A 17,060-nucleotide genomic window follows, 5' to 3' on the forward strand; every position below is an offset into this window, starting at 1 on the left:
AGAAGAAGGGGGGAAATGGTGGGGGAAAGGGAGAGAGGCAAACCATGAGAGACTCTTGAATGCTGAGAAACAAACTGAGGACTGATGGATGTGGGGGGGAGGGGGGCATGGAGGAGGGCACTTGTGGGGATGAGCACTGGGTGTTATATGGAAATCAACCTGACAAACTATTTGTAAGAAGAAAAATAAAAATCAAAAACAAACAAAAAATGCAACCGATTTCTGTACGTTGATTTTGTACCCTGCAACTTTGCTCAATTCATGGATCAGTTCTAGTAGGCTTCTGCTGGAGTCTGTTGGGTTTTCTATGTAGAGTATCATGTCATCTGCAAAAAGTGAAAGTTTGACTTCTTCTTTGCCAATTCTGATGCCTTTTATTTCCTTTTGTTGTCTGATTGCTGATGCTAGGACTTCCAGCACTCTTTAAACAACAGTGGTGAGAGTGGACATCCCTGTCGTGTTCCTGATCTCAGGGGGACAACTCTGTTTTTCCCCATTGAGGATGAGGGCTTCCTCATTAGCTGAGGGCTTCTCATAGATGGCTTTTATGATGTTTGAATAAGTTCCTTTTATCCCGAATTTCTCAAGGGTCTTTATTAAGAAGGGATGCTGTATTTTGCCAAATGCTTTTTCTGCATCTATCGACAGGATCATATGGTTTTATCTTTTCTTTTGTTGATGTGATGTATCACATTGATTGATTTGCGAATATTGAACCAGCCCTGTAACCCAGGAATGAATCCCACTTGATCTTGATGGATAATTCTTTTTATGTGCTGTTGGATTTGATTTCCAAGTATCTTGTTGAGGATTTTTGCATTCATATTCATCAAGGATATTGGCCTGTAGTTCTCTTTTTTCCCTGGGTCTCTGTCTGACTTGGGAATCAAAGTGATACTGGCTTCGTAGAATGAATCTGGAAGTTTTCCTTTGATTTCTATTTTTTGGAATAGCCTGAGAAGAATGGGTATTAACTCTGATTTAAATGTCTGGTAGAATTCCCCAGGGAAGCCATCTGGCCCAGGGCTCTTATTTGTTAGATTTTTGGTAACTGATTCAATTTCATCACTAGTTATGAATCTGTTCAGATTTTCTATCTCTTCCCATGTGAATTTTGGTAGTGAGTGTGTGGTTAGGAATTTGTCCATTTTGTCTAAGTTGTCCAGTTTATTGGCATATAATTTTTCATAGTATTCTCTGATGAGTGCTTGTATTTCTGAGAGATTGGTTGTAATAAATCCATTTTCATTCATGATTTTGTCTCTTTGGGTGCTCTCTCTTTTCTTTTAGAGAAGCCTGGCTAGAGGTTTGTCGATTTTGTTTATTTTTTCCAAAAACCAACTCTTGGTTTCATTGATCTGTTCAACTGTTTTTTTAGATTCTATATTGTTTATTTCTGCCCTGATTTTTATTATTTCTCTTCTTCTGCTGGGTTTGGGGTGCTCTTGTTGCTCTCCTTCTAGTTCCTCTAGGTGTGCTGTTAGAATTTGTATTTGTGCTTTTTCTAGTTTCTTGAAATATGCCCAGAGGGCAATGTACTTTCCTCTTAGGACTGCCTTTGCCACATCCCAAAGAGTTTGGATAGTTGTATTTTCTTTTTTTTTTTTTAATGTTTTATTTATTTCTGAGAGAGAGAGCGTGAGCAGGGGAGGGTCAGAGACACAAAATCTGAAGACACAGAATCTGAAGGGAGACACAGAGGGAGACACAGAATCTGAAGCAGGCTCCAGGCTCTGAGCTAGCTGTCAGCACAGAGCCCGATACGGGGCTCGAACCCACGAACCCGTGAGATCATGATCTGAGCCGAAGAAGTAGGACACTCAACTGACTGAGCCACCCAGGCGCCCCTGCATACTTGTATTTTCATTTTCATTTGTTTCCACATATTTTTAAATTTTTTCTCTAATTACCTGTATGGCCCATTCATTCATTAGTAGGGTGTTCTTTAGTCTCCATTTTTTGGAGGTTTTCCATACTTTTTCCTTTGATTGATTTCAGGTTTCATAGCATTGTGATCTGAAAGTGTGCATGGTATGATCTCAATTCTTTATATTTATTGAGGGCTGCTTTATGTCCCAGTATGTGATCTATCTTGAAGAATGTGCCATGCGCACTTGAGAAGAAAGTGTATTCCATGGCCTCAGGATGTAGAGTTCTAAATATATCTGTCAAATCCATCTGGTCCAATGTGTCATTCAATTCTATTGTTTCTTTAATGATTTTCTGTCTAGTTGATCTATCCGTTGCTGTAAATGGAGTATTATAGTCCCCTGCTGTTAGCACATTCTTATCCCTAAGATTGTTTGTTTGTGATTAATTGTTTTATGTATTTGGGTGCTTCCATATTTGGTACATAGACATTTATAATTGTTATCTCTTCCTCGTGGATGGACACTGTAATTATTATATAGTGCCCTTCATCTCTTGTTACTGCCTTTACTTTGAAGTCCAGTTTGTCTGATATGAGTATGGCTACTCCAGCTTTCTTTTGCCTTCCAGTAGCATGATAGAAATTTCTCTATCCCTATACTTTCATTTTTTTTTTAATGTTTTGTTTTGTTTTCCTGAGAGAGATAGAGAGACAGTGTGAACAGGGGAGGGTCAGAGAGATAAGGTGACACAGAATCAAAATCGGCTCTAGGCTCTGAGCTGGCTGTCAGCACAGAGCCTGGCATGGGGCTCAAACCCACAAACCATAAGATCATGACCTGAGCCCAAGTCGGACGCTTAACCGACTGAGCCACCCTGGCGCCCCCCCATCCCCTTACTTTCAATCTGAATGTGTCCTCAGGTCTAAAATGAATCTCTTGTAGACAGCAAATAGAGGGTTTTTGTTTTTTTTATCCATTCTGCTACCTTATGTATTTTGATTGGAGTATTTAGTCCATTTACATTCAGTGTTATTATTGAAAAATATGGGTTTAGAGTCATTGTGTTCTCTGTAGGATTCATACTTGTAGTGGTGTCTCTGATGCTTTGTGTTCCTTCCAACAATTCCTTTCAACTCATAGGGTCCCCTCAGGATTTCTTGTAGGGCTGGTTTAGTGGTGATGAATTCTTTCAATTTTTGTTTCTTTGGGAAGACTTTTATCTCTCCTTCTATTCTGAATGACAGGCTTGCTGGATAGAGGATTATTGGCTACATATTTTTTCTGTTCATCAGATTGAAGATTTCCTGCCATTCCTTTCTGGCCTGCCCAGTTTCAGTAGATAGATTTGTAACTACTCTTATAGGTCTCCTTTTGTATGTTAGGGCCCTTTTATCCCTAGCTGAGAATTTCAGAATTCTCTCTTTGTTCTTATATTTTGCCAGTTTCACTCTGATATGTCGCACAGAAGATTGATTCAAGTCATGTCTGAAGGGTGTTCTCTGTGTCTCTTGGATTTCAGTGTCTGTTTCCTTCCCCAGATTAGGGAAGTTCTCAGCTATAATTTGTTCAAGAACTCCTTCAGTGCCTTTCCCTCTCTCTTCCTCTTCTGGAATTCCTATGATATGGATATTGTTCCGTTTGATTGTATTGCTTAGCTCTCAAACTCTCCTTTCGTGTTCCTGGATCAATTTATCTCTCTTTTTCTCAGCTTCCTCTTTTTCTATAATTGTGTCTTCTAATTCACCTATTCACTCTGCCTTTTCAGTCTGTGCATTGGACACTTCCATTTTATTATGCACCTTATTTATAGCAGTTTTTAATTCATCACAACTATTTTTTTTTTTTTTACAAATAGTTTATTGTCAAATTAGTTTCCACATAACACCCAGTGCTCATCCCCACAAGTGTCCTCCTCCATGCCCATCCCTCCTCCCCCCCCCCATCCACAGTCCTCAGTTTTTGTCAGCATTCAAGAGTCTCTCATGGTTTGCCTCTCTCCCTTTCCCCCACCATTTCCCCCCTTCTTCTCCTGGTTGGTCCTCTGTCAAGTTCCTCCTAGTCCTCCTATACGTGCACACATATGATATTTGTCCTTCTCTGCCTGACTTATTTCGCTCAGCATAACACCCTCAAGGTCCATCCATGTTGCTACACATGGCCAGATTTCATTGTTTCTCATTGCCATGTAGTATTCCATGGTATAGATAAACCACATCTTCTTGATCCATTCATCTGTTGATGGACACTTAGGCTCTTTCCATGTTTTAGCTATTGTGGAGAGTGCTGCTATGAACATTGGGGTACATGTGCTCCTATGCCTCAGCATTTCTGTATCCCTTGGGTAAATTCCTAGCAGTGCTATTGTCATCACAACTATTTTTAAGCTCCGTAGTCTTTGTAGCAATAGCTTCTCTGATGTCTTCCATGCTTTTTTCAAGCCCAGTGATTATTTTATGACTATTGTCCTAAATTCTTGTTCAGTTATGTTGCTTATATCTGAGCATTTCTTTAGCTGTCATTTTTTCCTGGAATTTCTTTAGAGGAGAGTTCTTCTGTTTTGTCACTTTGGCTAGCTTTCTGTCTCTTGTAGTTTTAAAAGCTTGTTATGCACTCTGCACCTGTGAGTACTGCTATATTAAGGAAGGCTCATTGACTGTCTAGGGTCTGTCCATTCAGGAAATGTTCTTTTAATGTTGTCTCTTCTTCTCTCGTTGTTTGATTATTTTATTTTTCTACTTGTAGTGGCATTTGGGACTCTCCACCAAGTGTGCTTTGACTTCTTTCTTGAGGTAGCCCTGGAAGAGAAAAGAGACAGACACACAGGGAACAAAGGCACGCAATTGCACAGACAAATCCAACAAACAAGCAAACCGAAAGGGAAAAAGAAAAAAGAAGAAAAAGAAGAAGAAAAACCTGAAAAGACAAGGGACAGTCTAAAAGCATAAAACTGAAATTCCCAAGTACAAATAGAGACCAGGGTGTATGCAATGCTGATTGGAAGAGCATATACACAGAGAGAAATGACAGGGTGGGGAGGAAGCAAAAGTGGAGGAGAAATGACCAGGCAGAGAGACTAAGAGGCTTAATTCAGAGAGAGAAAGAGGAGAATATAGTAAAAGGAGAGGAGAAAGAAACGAAGATAATGTTACTCAGAGAAACTATGTAGTCTGATTACTGCAGAGAGAGAAGAAAGGTAGCGGTGGAGGTGTAGAATATACATCTAGAGAATGGGTTAAATGTGACTGTTTAAGCAAACCAATGGCCAGAGTGCCCAGTCCAGCAGGGGGAGAGATATGGGTGAGACAAGGGGAAAATATATCTGAATAGAAAGAATTGATCCAGAATTAATCACGGCAGTACATCTATGTTGGTCTTGCCTCTGGCTCTAGTAAAAAACAAAAAGCAGCTCTCTAGCGGGGATGGGTGTGGTTTGGTGTAGGCGAGTCTTAGTGTCTACTGTGTTCCGCTCCCTGAGGCCCCACCTTGGTGGTTGTCAGGAGCAAAGTGGTGGCTCCCCAGTCCCCTCTGGAACCAAGCATCACAAATCGCTCCCTTGCATCCAATCTCCCTGTGCCACTGGTGCAGCCACATTGGGCTGTGTTCTGTGTCCCAAGCCCTGCCTGGTTTCCAGGTCTTTGTCCAAGCGCTTTATTGATACTGCCTGAAACACAGAAACACAGCGCAGGTTGGCCGCTTCCCCACCGCTGGGGGTTGAGCCGGAAGGGCAGTGGAGCAGTTTCTCCTTGCGCCGCCTGGGACCAGGAGCACCCAGTTCAAAGTCAGCACCCCAGTTAGAACTAAGAACAGTCTCCGTCTGAGCCAAGGTTTTTCTCTTCTCCAGGGACAGTTCTATAAGCAGTTTCAGCCATTCTTTTCCTCTTAACTCACCGCGGCTGCCCTCGAGGGGGGCTCCCTCCCTTCTGTGTCTCCAGTCCTGGCCTGCCTTTATCTTCCCTAGTTCGCACTCACGCACTTACGAGGTTACCTTCCAAGTTTACTTGGTCTCTTTCTCTTCCCAGACTCCTGAGGCTCAGTGTCCTATGACTTCAGGCTTTCTCTGTTTGAGAGATGGGGGCCAGCAAAATGCACAGAGCTCCCAACTTCTCCACCATCTTGTAAATTCCACCACTCCTGTTATACTTTAGAAAATGCCACTTTATGAGGTGGTGTTTACTTCAGTAAAACTGACTTTTATGTGGTGGTTTGCTTTTGTGTTTTTAGTTGCATCAGGGTTAAAGAACACTGAAAAATCTGTCTTAGTTATCCCTATAATTAAGGCTTAGAGGCTGTGGGAAATTAGGAGTATCCCTCTCCCTTGTATTGAGCCACAACACCTGTTCTTTTGTCTTTATTATTTACTGTTTAGGATAAGCTTTTATTTGAACAAAAGGTTCTATGTTTAAAAAAGAGATTTGTAAAACTCTGTGCTAGGAGACTGTAAACATTATAAGAACTGGACTGACATTAGAATATTTCTGGACTAAAACTGGCAGCATTTCCTCATCCAACCATATGGTAGAACAGGAAGAACAGTGCTTTTCAGGGCACCTTGGTTGCATTCTTGCTTCTGCTGGTAATTAACTCTGGGACCTCGGATCTAAATTTCTTAACCTGACTGGACTTTTTTAAGTTTTTCATTTATGAAATAAGGGAATTGACAGTTAATGATTATAGAGCTCCTAAGTTAGATGATTGAATTGGTATTGAGGATTGGTGTTGAGCAGTAAATATGTAGTAGCCATTTATTACTTTTTTAAAGGTAGTTGAAGTTATTATGTACACATACGTCATGTTTATTTCATTTTTAGCATAGGTGCTATTTGGGTTAGGATTTCAGGGGAAGGGATAGAGAAGAGTTAAGGCTTAGTGAGTATATACTTCATCTTAGTCACTGTCCTAAGCATTTTCCTATAGAATAACTTGTATGAATAGAATTAATATTTCCATTTAAGAGGGTGAGAAACAGAGACTCAAAGTAGTTTAATTAACTTGCCCAGAACCATTCAACAAGTAAGTGGCTTCCAATTCCAAAGCCCTGTTCTTCTCCCTACATTGTCCAGCGAAGGAAAGAAAATTGAATGCAGAGTCGCAAAAATCCCCTCGAGAGAATTGCCTTCTCCATAGAAATGATTGAACATTTAAATATGAATTTGCTTGTGGTTGAGATTATTACTAACTTGATATTCCAATTGATTTTTAGATCCCAATTGTAGAGTCAGAAATAAAGAAAGAAGCTGGTGAATTAAAACCTGAAGAGGAAATGACTGTGGGGCCAGTTCAGAAGTTGGTGACCGAGATGGGCACCTATGCAACTCAGAGCGCCCTTAGTAGTTCCCGACCCACCAAGAAAGAGGACGAAAGGTAATTCATGGCACCTATGCCTGACCGCCCATACTGTTTATCACTCCTGTTATAGAACAAATGGTTTTTCTCTTACTAGTTTGTTTTTTTTTGACCAAAATGGAAATCTTTGCCATTTAAGGTACTTGAAAGGAGGACATTTAATTTCTTTCTCCCAGGAATTGTGTTAATGGTTTGAATCCTCTGCTCCTTAAAACTATTTTCATTGAAATAACTGTTCTGTTTAAAATTATTTTACTCACATAGAAAATGAGAAGTAGAGGTAATTTTGTGAGTTTCATTGTCTGTATTAGCACTTGGGAAACATGTTTTGAAGATTTTCCACTTTTAATTGATGGAATAAAATTTTGATGTTTTCTGCCTTATTTTGCACTCCCAACTTTAAAATGAAGATAAAAACGATGCCTAAAATTTTAAGTTGATTACTATATGATAGACACTGTGCAAAGGAGCTTGTGTCAACAACAACTTGTTAAAATGCAGTATATTATTATCCCCATTTTATAGAAGAGGAATTTGAGGTTTTGAAAGGTTTACAATTTACCCATAGGAACACAATAAAATAGGCTGGAATTTGAATGTAGCTCATTGGCCCCAATACATACGTTGGTAATCATTTTCTCTTTCCATATTCAGTGGCTCTAGCATCTTTGGAGGATAAGCTGTAAAATCATGCATATTTTCCTTTTTCCATTCTAAGAGCTAAGGATGAAGCTGATTGAGAATCCTCTTCACTGAAGGGTGGCAGTGAGATTGTTAAATAGGCTGATTGGAATCATTTCTGCAAAAGCTGTATGCTGCTTAAGAAATGGTGCGTGAGTTTCACATTTTGTGATTGCTTTGCAGGCCTCCCCTGAGAGGATTCCTTCTGGATGGAGATTTCTTTGTTGCTGCCTCACTTGCCACAACTCTGACCAAGATTGCCTTGCGCTATGTAGCTCTGGTTCAGGAGAAGAAAAAGCAAAATGTAAGTTTATTTGTCCTATATTTACTTACCAAATATTGAGTGCCTAAAATATACGTTAAACTATGAAGGACCTAAAAGGAAAAGCTGAAGTTTGACAAGAACTCCTGGTGGGAGCACCGGGGTGGCTCAGTTGGTTAAGCCACTCTTGATTTCAGCTCAGGTCATGATCTCATGTGGTAAGATCGAGCCCCATGTCGGGCCCCAGGCTGACAGAGGGGAGCCTGCCTGGGATTCTCTCTCCCTCTCTCTCTGCTCCAGTCCCACTCATGTGTGCCTGCCTGCTCACTCTCTCAAAATAAAAATTTAAAAATACATATCAAAAATAAAGAGCTATGGTAATGGCGGAAATGGACATAGTAATATAATGTTATTATAAAATTAACAAAATAATACGATAATGGTACCTTGTGGAAGAGATGTAAAGGTTTATAAAGCCAGTCGTTTGTTCACTAGGATCAGGCAAGGCCCAGTAGAGGAAGGACCTCTCTCTCCAGTATCTTCATTTAGTCAGTCATTGTCTATTTTATCCTAGATGTGTCTCTTAAGTGGGTTTTCATTTTTATAGGTTTTTGGGTTTTTTTTAGTTTATTTATTTTGTGAGAAAGAGAGGGAGAAGAGAGAGAGAGAATCACAAACAGTCTTCCTGCTGTCAACATAGAGCCCAACACAGGGCTCAATCTCACAAACTGAGATCATCACCTGAGCTGAAACCAAGAGTCAGACACTTAACCAACTGAGCCATCCAAGTGCCCTCATTTCTATAGTTTATGCCTTTATCATAGCTTCTAACCGTTCTAACTGAACACACATTTACAATAATACACTTCCATTTCCCCAATCCCTACTGCCATCCTTTTATGCTGTTGTCTTGCTTTTTTTCTTTTATTTTACAGAGAGAGAGAGTGCAAGTGGGGGAGAGTGACACGGGGAGAGAGAGAGAGAACCTTAAGTAAGCAAGAGAGAGAGACAGACAGACAGAGAATCTTAAGTAGGCTCTATGCTCAGTGCAGAACCTGACAGGGGACTTCATCCCACCACCCTTTGTAAAAAAAGTCATTGTGGTGGAAAACAATACAGAAAGCTGGGGGGGGGGAGGGGGGTACTGGTCTAGATTAGAAGGGACTGAACAGAACAGAGAATAACAGCCAACTAAGATTCATGAAGCTGATCCTGGATCAAAACAACAATAAAAACATTTTGTGACATTAGGAAACTTTATTTGACTCTTAAGTGTACAGTATATATATTTTGGGATTGCTCTGTTTCTCAGGTGAGATAACAATATTGGGATTGTATAGGAAACTGCCCTGATTCTTAAGAGGTGTATGCTGAAGTACTTATGTTTTGGGATAACGTACTTTCATATGGTTAGCCAAAAAGGAAGTGGACACATACAGGTAAAATAAGAAAGTAGGGGCGCCTGGGTGGCTTAGTCGGTTAAGCGTCCGACTTTCACTTAGGTCATGATCTCGTGGTTCGTGGGTTCGAGCCCCGCGTTGGGCTCCGTGCTGACTGCCAGCTCAGAGCCTGGAGCCTGTTTCAGTCTGTGTCTCCCTCTCTCTCTGACCCTCCCCTGCTCATGCTGTCTCTCTCTCTCTCTCCTAGAAATAAATAAAAATATTAAAAAAAAAATAAGAAAGTAAATGTGGCATAATGTCAGCAACTGGTAAAATATATATTCTTTTAACTTTTTTGTAGTTGGAATTTTAAAAAAAGATAGCACTGGCATGTGAAAGGGGTAGAGTAAGGGAAAACAGTTAAAAAGCCGTTGGTGTCTTTCAGTTGAAGGTTAATGAAGGTATTCGAGGGTGGCAGTTAAGATAGGAAGAAAAAGGGTGTATCAACTATATGAAGATAAAATCTAAAGCATTTGAAATCTTACTCAAGTGAAGCAAAAATTAGGTTTATTCTTGGATTGTGAGTTCTATAATAAAGTGACATTATTGAATTGGAGAATGGTGACAATAATAATCCATTTCTCTACTTTTCTAGTCTTTTGTTGCTGAAGCTATGTTGCTCATGGCCACTATCCTTCATTTGGGAAAATCCTCTCTTCCTAAGAAGCCAATTACAGATGATGATGTAGATCGAATTTCCTTGTGCCTCAAGGTCTTGTCTGAATGTTCACCTTTAATGAATGACATTTTCAATAAGGAATGCAGACAGTCCCTCTCTCACATGTTATCTGCTAAACTCGAAGAAGAGAAATTATCCCAGAAGGTAAGGTATACATGCTTACGTCATAAAAGCGCTTTGTTGTTTGTTTTCTATTTTGTTGATTTTTCTCTTCTCATATGTGAGGGCTGTCTCTATAGGCCCACAGAAAGCTGTCTGCCTTCCCTTCTGTATTAAAGAGAGACGTGTGTATTGTTTTCTCGACACAGAAAGAATCCGAAAAGAGGAATGTGACAGTACAGCCTGATGACCCCATTTCCTTTATGCAACTAACTGCAAAGAATGAAATGAACTGCAAGGAAGATCAGTTTCAGCTGAGCTTGCTGGCAGCAATGGGCAACACACAGAGGAAAGAGGCAGCAGATCCCCTAGCATCTAAACTTAACAAGGTAACAAAATGTCAAACACATTGGTAAGTTATTTAAATTGGCCACTTAAGAAAGAAATAATCAGGGGCGCCTGGGTGGCTTAGTCGGTTAAGCGTCCGACTTTCGCTTAGGTCATGATCTCGCGGTTCGTGGGTTCGAGCCCCGCGTCGGGCTCTGTGCTGACTGCCAGCTCAGAGCCTGGAGCCTGTTTCAGTCTGTGACTCCCTCTCTCTCTGACCCTCCCCTGCTCACGCTGTCTCTCTCTCTCCTAGAAAGAAATAAAAAAAAGAAAGAAATAATCAGGAAGTGGCTGGTCCCATTGTTTTTTAAACAGGAATTTGTTTGTTTGTTTGTTTGTGGGGGGAGGGAAGGGAGATGCAGAGGGAAGAGGGAGAGTATCTTAGGCAGGCTCTACACTGTCAGCACAGAGCCGGGTGCAGGGCTTGATCTCCCTACCATGAGATTATGCTCTAAGCCAAAAATCAAGAGTCAGATGCTTAAATGACTGAGTCACCCAGGTAGCCCTGGTCTCACTGGTTTTAAAAGAAAAATAACTTGTTACAAAGCATTAGTTTTTGTCACGTCACTGTGATTGATAGGTTCATGAGATATGAATTAATATTCAGATACTGGGACACCTGAGTCTCAGTTAAGCGTCCAACTTCAGCTCAGGTCATGATCTCACAGTTTGTGAGTTCGAGCCCCACATTCGGGTCCTCTTCGGATCCTCTCTCTCTTCTCTCTGTCCCTCCCCTGCTTGTGTGTGTGCTCGGTTTCTCTCTGTTTCTCAAAAATAAACAAACATTAAAAAATAATAAAAATAAAATACTTAAAAAAACTCAGATACTGATAAAGTATTTTACTACACAGCAGTATTATAAGTCCAATAGATGGTTTTATAACTTGTTCCAGTTGTTTGTGGAATCATAGACTAACACATAAACTGGGAGATCCTTAAAGGGTAACTAAAACTTTTAAAGCGCAGGGCTCTGGCCTCTACTCTGACACCCTGCCCTCAGTTTCTTCTGTCCCCTGTTATTTTATAGATTTTTTTAAATGTTTGTTTATTTTTGAGAGGGCGTGAGCACCAGTGGGGGAGGGGCAGAGAGAGGGAATCAGAGGATCTGATGTGAGACTCAAAACTCACCAACCATGAGATCATGACCTGAGCCAAAGTCGGACACTCAACCAACAGCCACCCAGGCGTCCCTTGTCCCCTATTATTTTAAACAGAGTGACTCAACTTTTATAGTCTTTGTATTTTGAGTGCCATATAGGATTTTAGTAAGAAAACTATTCTACTCTTAATATGTAAATTTACAAATCAGTGATCTAGTTCAGTCCCTTATCTATAAGGTGAGTAATAGATGGTTTAGATTGATGGTCCAAGATACGGTTAGTAGAATTGGAACTACTGAAACACTTTCTTTCCCTTAAAATTGGGAATTAACATTAAGAGTATTACAGTTATAAATTGTTTTTAATTTAGTTTTTTAAATTATGATATAATCTATGTTATATAACATCAAATTTATCCTCTTTAGTATTCTTTTTTTTAAATATTTATTTATTTAGAGAGAGAGAGCATATGTGCACAAACAGGAAAGAGGCAGAGAGCCAGGGAGAGAGAATCCCAAGCAGACTCCTCGCTGTCAGCACAGAGCCCATCACGGGGCTGAAACCCACCTTGAGATCATGACCTGAGCTGAAATCGAGTCAGACACCTAACTGATTGAGCCACCTAGGCACCCCAATCCTTTTCACATTCTTAGGATACAGTTCAGTGGCACTGAGTATATTCACATTATTGTGCAGCTGTTACCAACATCCATCCATCCCTAGGAGTTTTTTCATCTTGCAACGCTGAGACTCTGTGCCCATTGAACAGTGATTTTCCACACACATCTCCCCTCATTCCCTGACAACCACCAGTCTGCTTTCTATCACCATGAACTTGATTGCTCCAAGTACCTTATATTAGCAGAATCATACAGAATTTGGCCTTTTGTGACTGGCTTATTTCATTTAACCTCTTCAAGGTTCATTCATGTTAAGGCATGTGTCAGAATTTCTTTTTTTTTTAAGGCTGCGTAATATTCCATTATGAATAATTATTTATCTGTTTATCTATTGATAGACACTTGGATTGCTTCTACCTTTTGGCTGTTGTGAATAATGCTCTTTTGAACATGGGTGCATGGTATCTCTTTGAAGTGATACTTTGATTTTTCAGAGGTGAAAGTGCTGGATTATAAGTCCCTTATCAGATGTATGATTGGCAAATATTTTCTCCCATTCTGTAGTTTGCCTTTTTACTCTGTTCATAATGTCCTCTGATGCACAAAAGTTTTTCATTTTGACATAATCCAGTTTTATCTGTTTTTTCTTTGGCTGCATATGTTTTGGGTGACAACATTATGTTTAAAATGCTATATACTTGGGGTGTTTTTTAAAAAATATGGTTGAGAGAAGCATATAAAATTTATCCTTGTGGAATTACAAGCGTTTCTTGCTATATAATCTGTTTTGTTCCTAAGCTTAGATAGCAGGGACTACCACATGATCTGGATTTTATTTAGTTCCCAAGTTTTGGAGAGGAGCTAGTAAGTTTATATGAGGAGGGATTTTACTGAAAATGTATCCAAATCTATTCAGTTCCTAAATTGAAATAATGTTTAATATATTTGCCCATCTTTCTCCTACTGAGCTGTAAAGTCTAGGACCTGTTATTTCTAATGTCTCTGTTTCAATTACCCACGCCTACATTATAAAACAATTTTATTATGTCTATTTCAAAATGATTTGTCTAAGCACATCTGTTAGTTACCTAACAGAGTTAGTCATTTAGATAGGATATATTTGGTTAAATGATCTCAGTCACTTGATTATCTCTTTATTTTTGTTTGACAGGTCACCCAGTTGACAGGTTTCTCAGATCCTGTATATGCAGAAGCTTATGTTCATGTCAACCAGTATGATATCGTCCTGGATGTACTTGTTGTGAACCAAACCAGTGACACTCTGCAGAACTGCACATTAGAGTTAGCTACTCTGGGTAAGGACATTAACCATAAAGGAAAGATATTGTTACATAGCAAGTCTTTATGACAGATTATTAAGGGAAGTGTACAAGTTTTAGTATAAGAATTCTCTTGAGTCTTTGTGTCTTTTTTTATCAAGGCTTATTAGGTTTACATTTAATATTCTCCTTCAGCTCCAATATTTTGAACCTCTGTGACACTGCCTTTCTTAGGTTTATGCTCTCGGTACATCCAGATGTGTTCAGTAATCTAGCAAATATCAGTTTTTCTAGATATTAAATAAGAGCTATTTAAGTTATGGATTTACCTCATGATTCACTTAGTTAAATTTTTAATTGCCTTAGAACAAAACTAGGGATTTTCTGAGTTCATAACTGATACCTACCAGTATGGCCAAAGTAGTATATGATTGTTACAGTTAGCAACTTGAGATGTCTTTTTCTTCTTAATAAAGACACATGGATCCTACTCTCTTCTGACCAGTTCTACATCTGGTTTTGAAGTTGGGAAATACAAATTATGTACAGGAACAGTGAGCACAGTGCCTCTTAGAAATGTCATGTGGCTTAAGCAAGACTTAAAGGACTTTGAGATATCAAGGGAAAAGATACTTCTCTGACTTGTCTTCCTCAGTATAGCTTGATCCCTGTATATATAAAAAAAACAAAAACAGTCAACTGTGTTTTTAAGAATTTATAAGTCTTTCTGTGGACTATTTTATCTTTTTATAATGGAGTATATTATAGTTTAAAACTCAAACTTTTTGAGAAATTTGTGTTCAGTCGTTGAAATAAAATGGTATGCCCAAAGTACATACACACACACACATGATTTAAATATAGAACTGAGAAGCCTGTTTAAAAAAATGTGCATATTGATGTGCATAAGATGTTAAATGCTTTATTTTTTTCCTCAAAATATTTGAATCCTAACCCTTCTCTTGTTCCTTATTTTGCTAGAAGCAATTAAGTTGCATACATTTTCATATTTTATTCTTTGGGAGATGTGTGATTTATGATTTGAGAGATATATATAAAAATAATGTATTTTTAACCATATCTAAATGTTTTTTCAGGGGATCTTAAACTTGTGGAAAAGCCATCTCCTTTGACTCTTGCTCCTCATGATTTTGCAAATATTAAAGCTAATGTCAAAGTAGCGTCAACAGAAAATGGGATAATTTTTGGTAACATAGGTAAGGAATTATTTTATAGCCTGTAATGTTTGAATATTTGTATTAAAGAATTTCTCTAAGGAGTATCTGTATGCCATTTCTTGAGGACAGCACCTGAATCTATTCCATTCATTCATTCACCCATTCATCATGTATGAGGCACCTGCTTTTGTACTAAGCACTGTACTATGTTCATGGATGTACGGAAATGAACCATAGAGGGTTACTGTCTTCAAGAAACTGCCAAGCAAAAGGGGAGATAGGATAAGTAAATATATAAGTACAGCACAATGTGATAGGTGCTGGTTTATATAGTTTATGCTTTGAGATCATATAGGAAAAATGCCAACCCTACAGAAGGCTTTACAGAGGAAGAGAATATGTTATCAAAGGATAACTTTTGAACTGAGTCTAAAACTTTGTATAGGCATTGGTTCCCGGGCCATCTAGGGACTAACTTACACAGAGGTATTTAGTCAATAGCATTTTTTTAAGCAAGTCCTGTGATAGGGATGGGCTACCATGGTGAGGACAGCCGATCTCTCCTCAAGTAGTTTGTGGTAAGGGAGAAGAGATAAGTAGAATGGATACATGTGATACAGAATGGTAAGTGCTAAGGAGGAAGCTTGTGCTGGGTAAAGTGGGAGTGTAGGCAGACATTTGGTCAGTTTTCTCAAAGTGTGGGGGGAGTAGGGAGGGAAGATTAGGAAAGGCTTTGTGGGACAACTGAATGTTCAAGTGGCTTTTTGAAAGATTGTTAAGTGTTCCACAGATAGGCAAGGATTCAGCTGGAACACATGCAAGTAGTTTGATGTACTTGGAGTTCAAAGCGGGCTAGGGGTACTAAGGTTAGGAAGGTTAGTAGGAGCTATATTTTACTTGTCATGCTAAGGATTTCAGTTTGTCCTGATGTAAAGGGGAGCCATTGAGGATTTATAAGTGAGTTATGTGATTAAACAGCACGATAGAAGACTGATTGGAGGAGGCAGAAAGGTTAACTAGCAGATTATTTTAGTAGCACAGGTGAGAGATGACAGAGCCTGACCCAGTGCAGTAGTGGTTGGGATGGAGAGAAGGGCTAAATATTATTGATATTAAGGAGATAGAATTCTCAGGATACAGGCTGATTAAGGAGGAAGGGGCTAGAATAACCCTCAGATTTTTTTTATTGCCTTTCTTATGTTGATATTTATAACAGCCACCAAAACAAGGAATACAGGAGAGAAGGACAAATTTGAGAGAAAAATTAAATCTTGAGCATGTTGAGTAATAAAGTATCTAAAGACATCAAAGGGCAGTTTGATAGGAGTCTGAACTAGAGATAAATATTAGTTTGAAAGCCATAGAAATGGAAGAATCCCCCCAGAGAGGGCATGAAGAGGGATTTGAAAACCAGATCTAAGAGAACAGGAATATTGAAAGCTTATCAGCCGAGGAGAATCCTACAAAGGTATCTGAAATGTGGTCAAGAAGAAGTTAAGAAAAAAATATTCAAAAAGAATCTGAAGCTTCAAAAGGTCAAGTAACATGAAGTCTAAAAGCAGGGTCCTTTGGATTTGGTGAACAGTGAAATGAAATAACGCTTTTGGTGTGTGTTGTGCCAGTGGTGGTGGGTTGAAGACTAGGAGATGAAGACATAAAGACAGCGACTATAGACTCTTCTGAATGTAGAACCTTGGTTTTGTTAAGAATGAGAGAGGGTAGTAGACTGAAGAGAAGTCAGGGGAGGAGGGAGATCCGCGAGTATGTTTACAGGGAAGAAAATCCATAGAGAATACAAAGATAAAGACATGAGTGAGGGAGGTAATGATTGGTGGAATGAAGTTCTGAGCCAAGGCAGGGATCACAGATGGCAGGAAATGCTAACCCTGAAGAGAAGAAATAGAACTTCCCTGATACGAAGGGTAAGGAGGTAAGAAAGGATTCCGAGAGAGATAAACTTGTTTTTAGATAATAGGGCTTGAAATTGAACGAACAACTTCTTGGTAACCTCATTTTTCTCTGAAAGTATGATGGTGGGGGAATGTCAAGAGAAGAGGCTCCAATCAGATTATGACTTTCTGCTGTGGAAAAGGCAGTTGTAGAAGCAAATAATCTTGTATC

The 17,060-nt window shown here is 39.3% G+C and overlaps 1 protein-coding gene across 1 annotated transcript in view; it reads left to right on the forward strand.

Moving 5' to 3' along the window:
* The window catches only part of COPB1 (COPI coat complex subunit beta 1), a 46,857-nt gene that overhangs the window by 26,555 nt on the left and 3,242 nt on the right, over positions 1 to 17,060 (forward strand). Inside the window, exons 13-18 of the mRNA XM_039251826.1 lie at positions 7,072 to 7,232; positions 8,079 to 8,199; positions 10,192 to 10,419; positions 10,584 to 10,763; positions 13,653 to 13,797; positions 14,859 to 14,978. Of these exons, the coding sequence (XP_039107757.1) occupies positions 7,072 to 7,232; positions 8,079 to 8,199; positions 10,192 to 10,419; positions 10,584 to 10,763; positions 13,653 to 13,797; positions 14,859 to 14,978 (955 nt within the window). The remainder of the gene's footprint in view (positions 1 to 7,071; positions 7,233 to 8,078; positions 8,200 to 10,191; positions 10,420 to 10,583; positions 10,764 to 13,652; positions 13,798 to 14,858; positions 14,979 to 17,060) is intronic.

The sequence above is a fragment of the Hyaena hyaena genome, unplaced genomic scaffold (assembly GCF_003009895.1).
Source record: "Hyaena hyaena isolate Hyena2069 unplaced genomic scaffold, ASM300989v1 scaffold_401, whole genome shotgun sequence".
Classification (NCBI taxonomy): domain Eukaryota; kingdom Metazoa; phylum Chordata; class Mammalia; order Carnivora; family Hyaenidae; genus Hyaena; species Hyaena hyaena.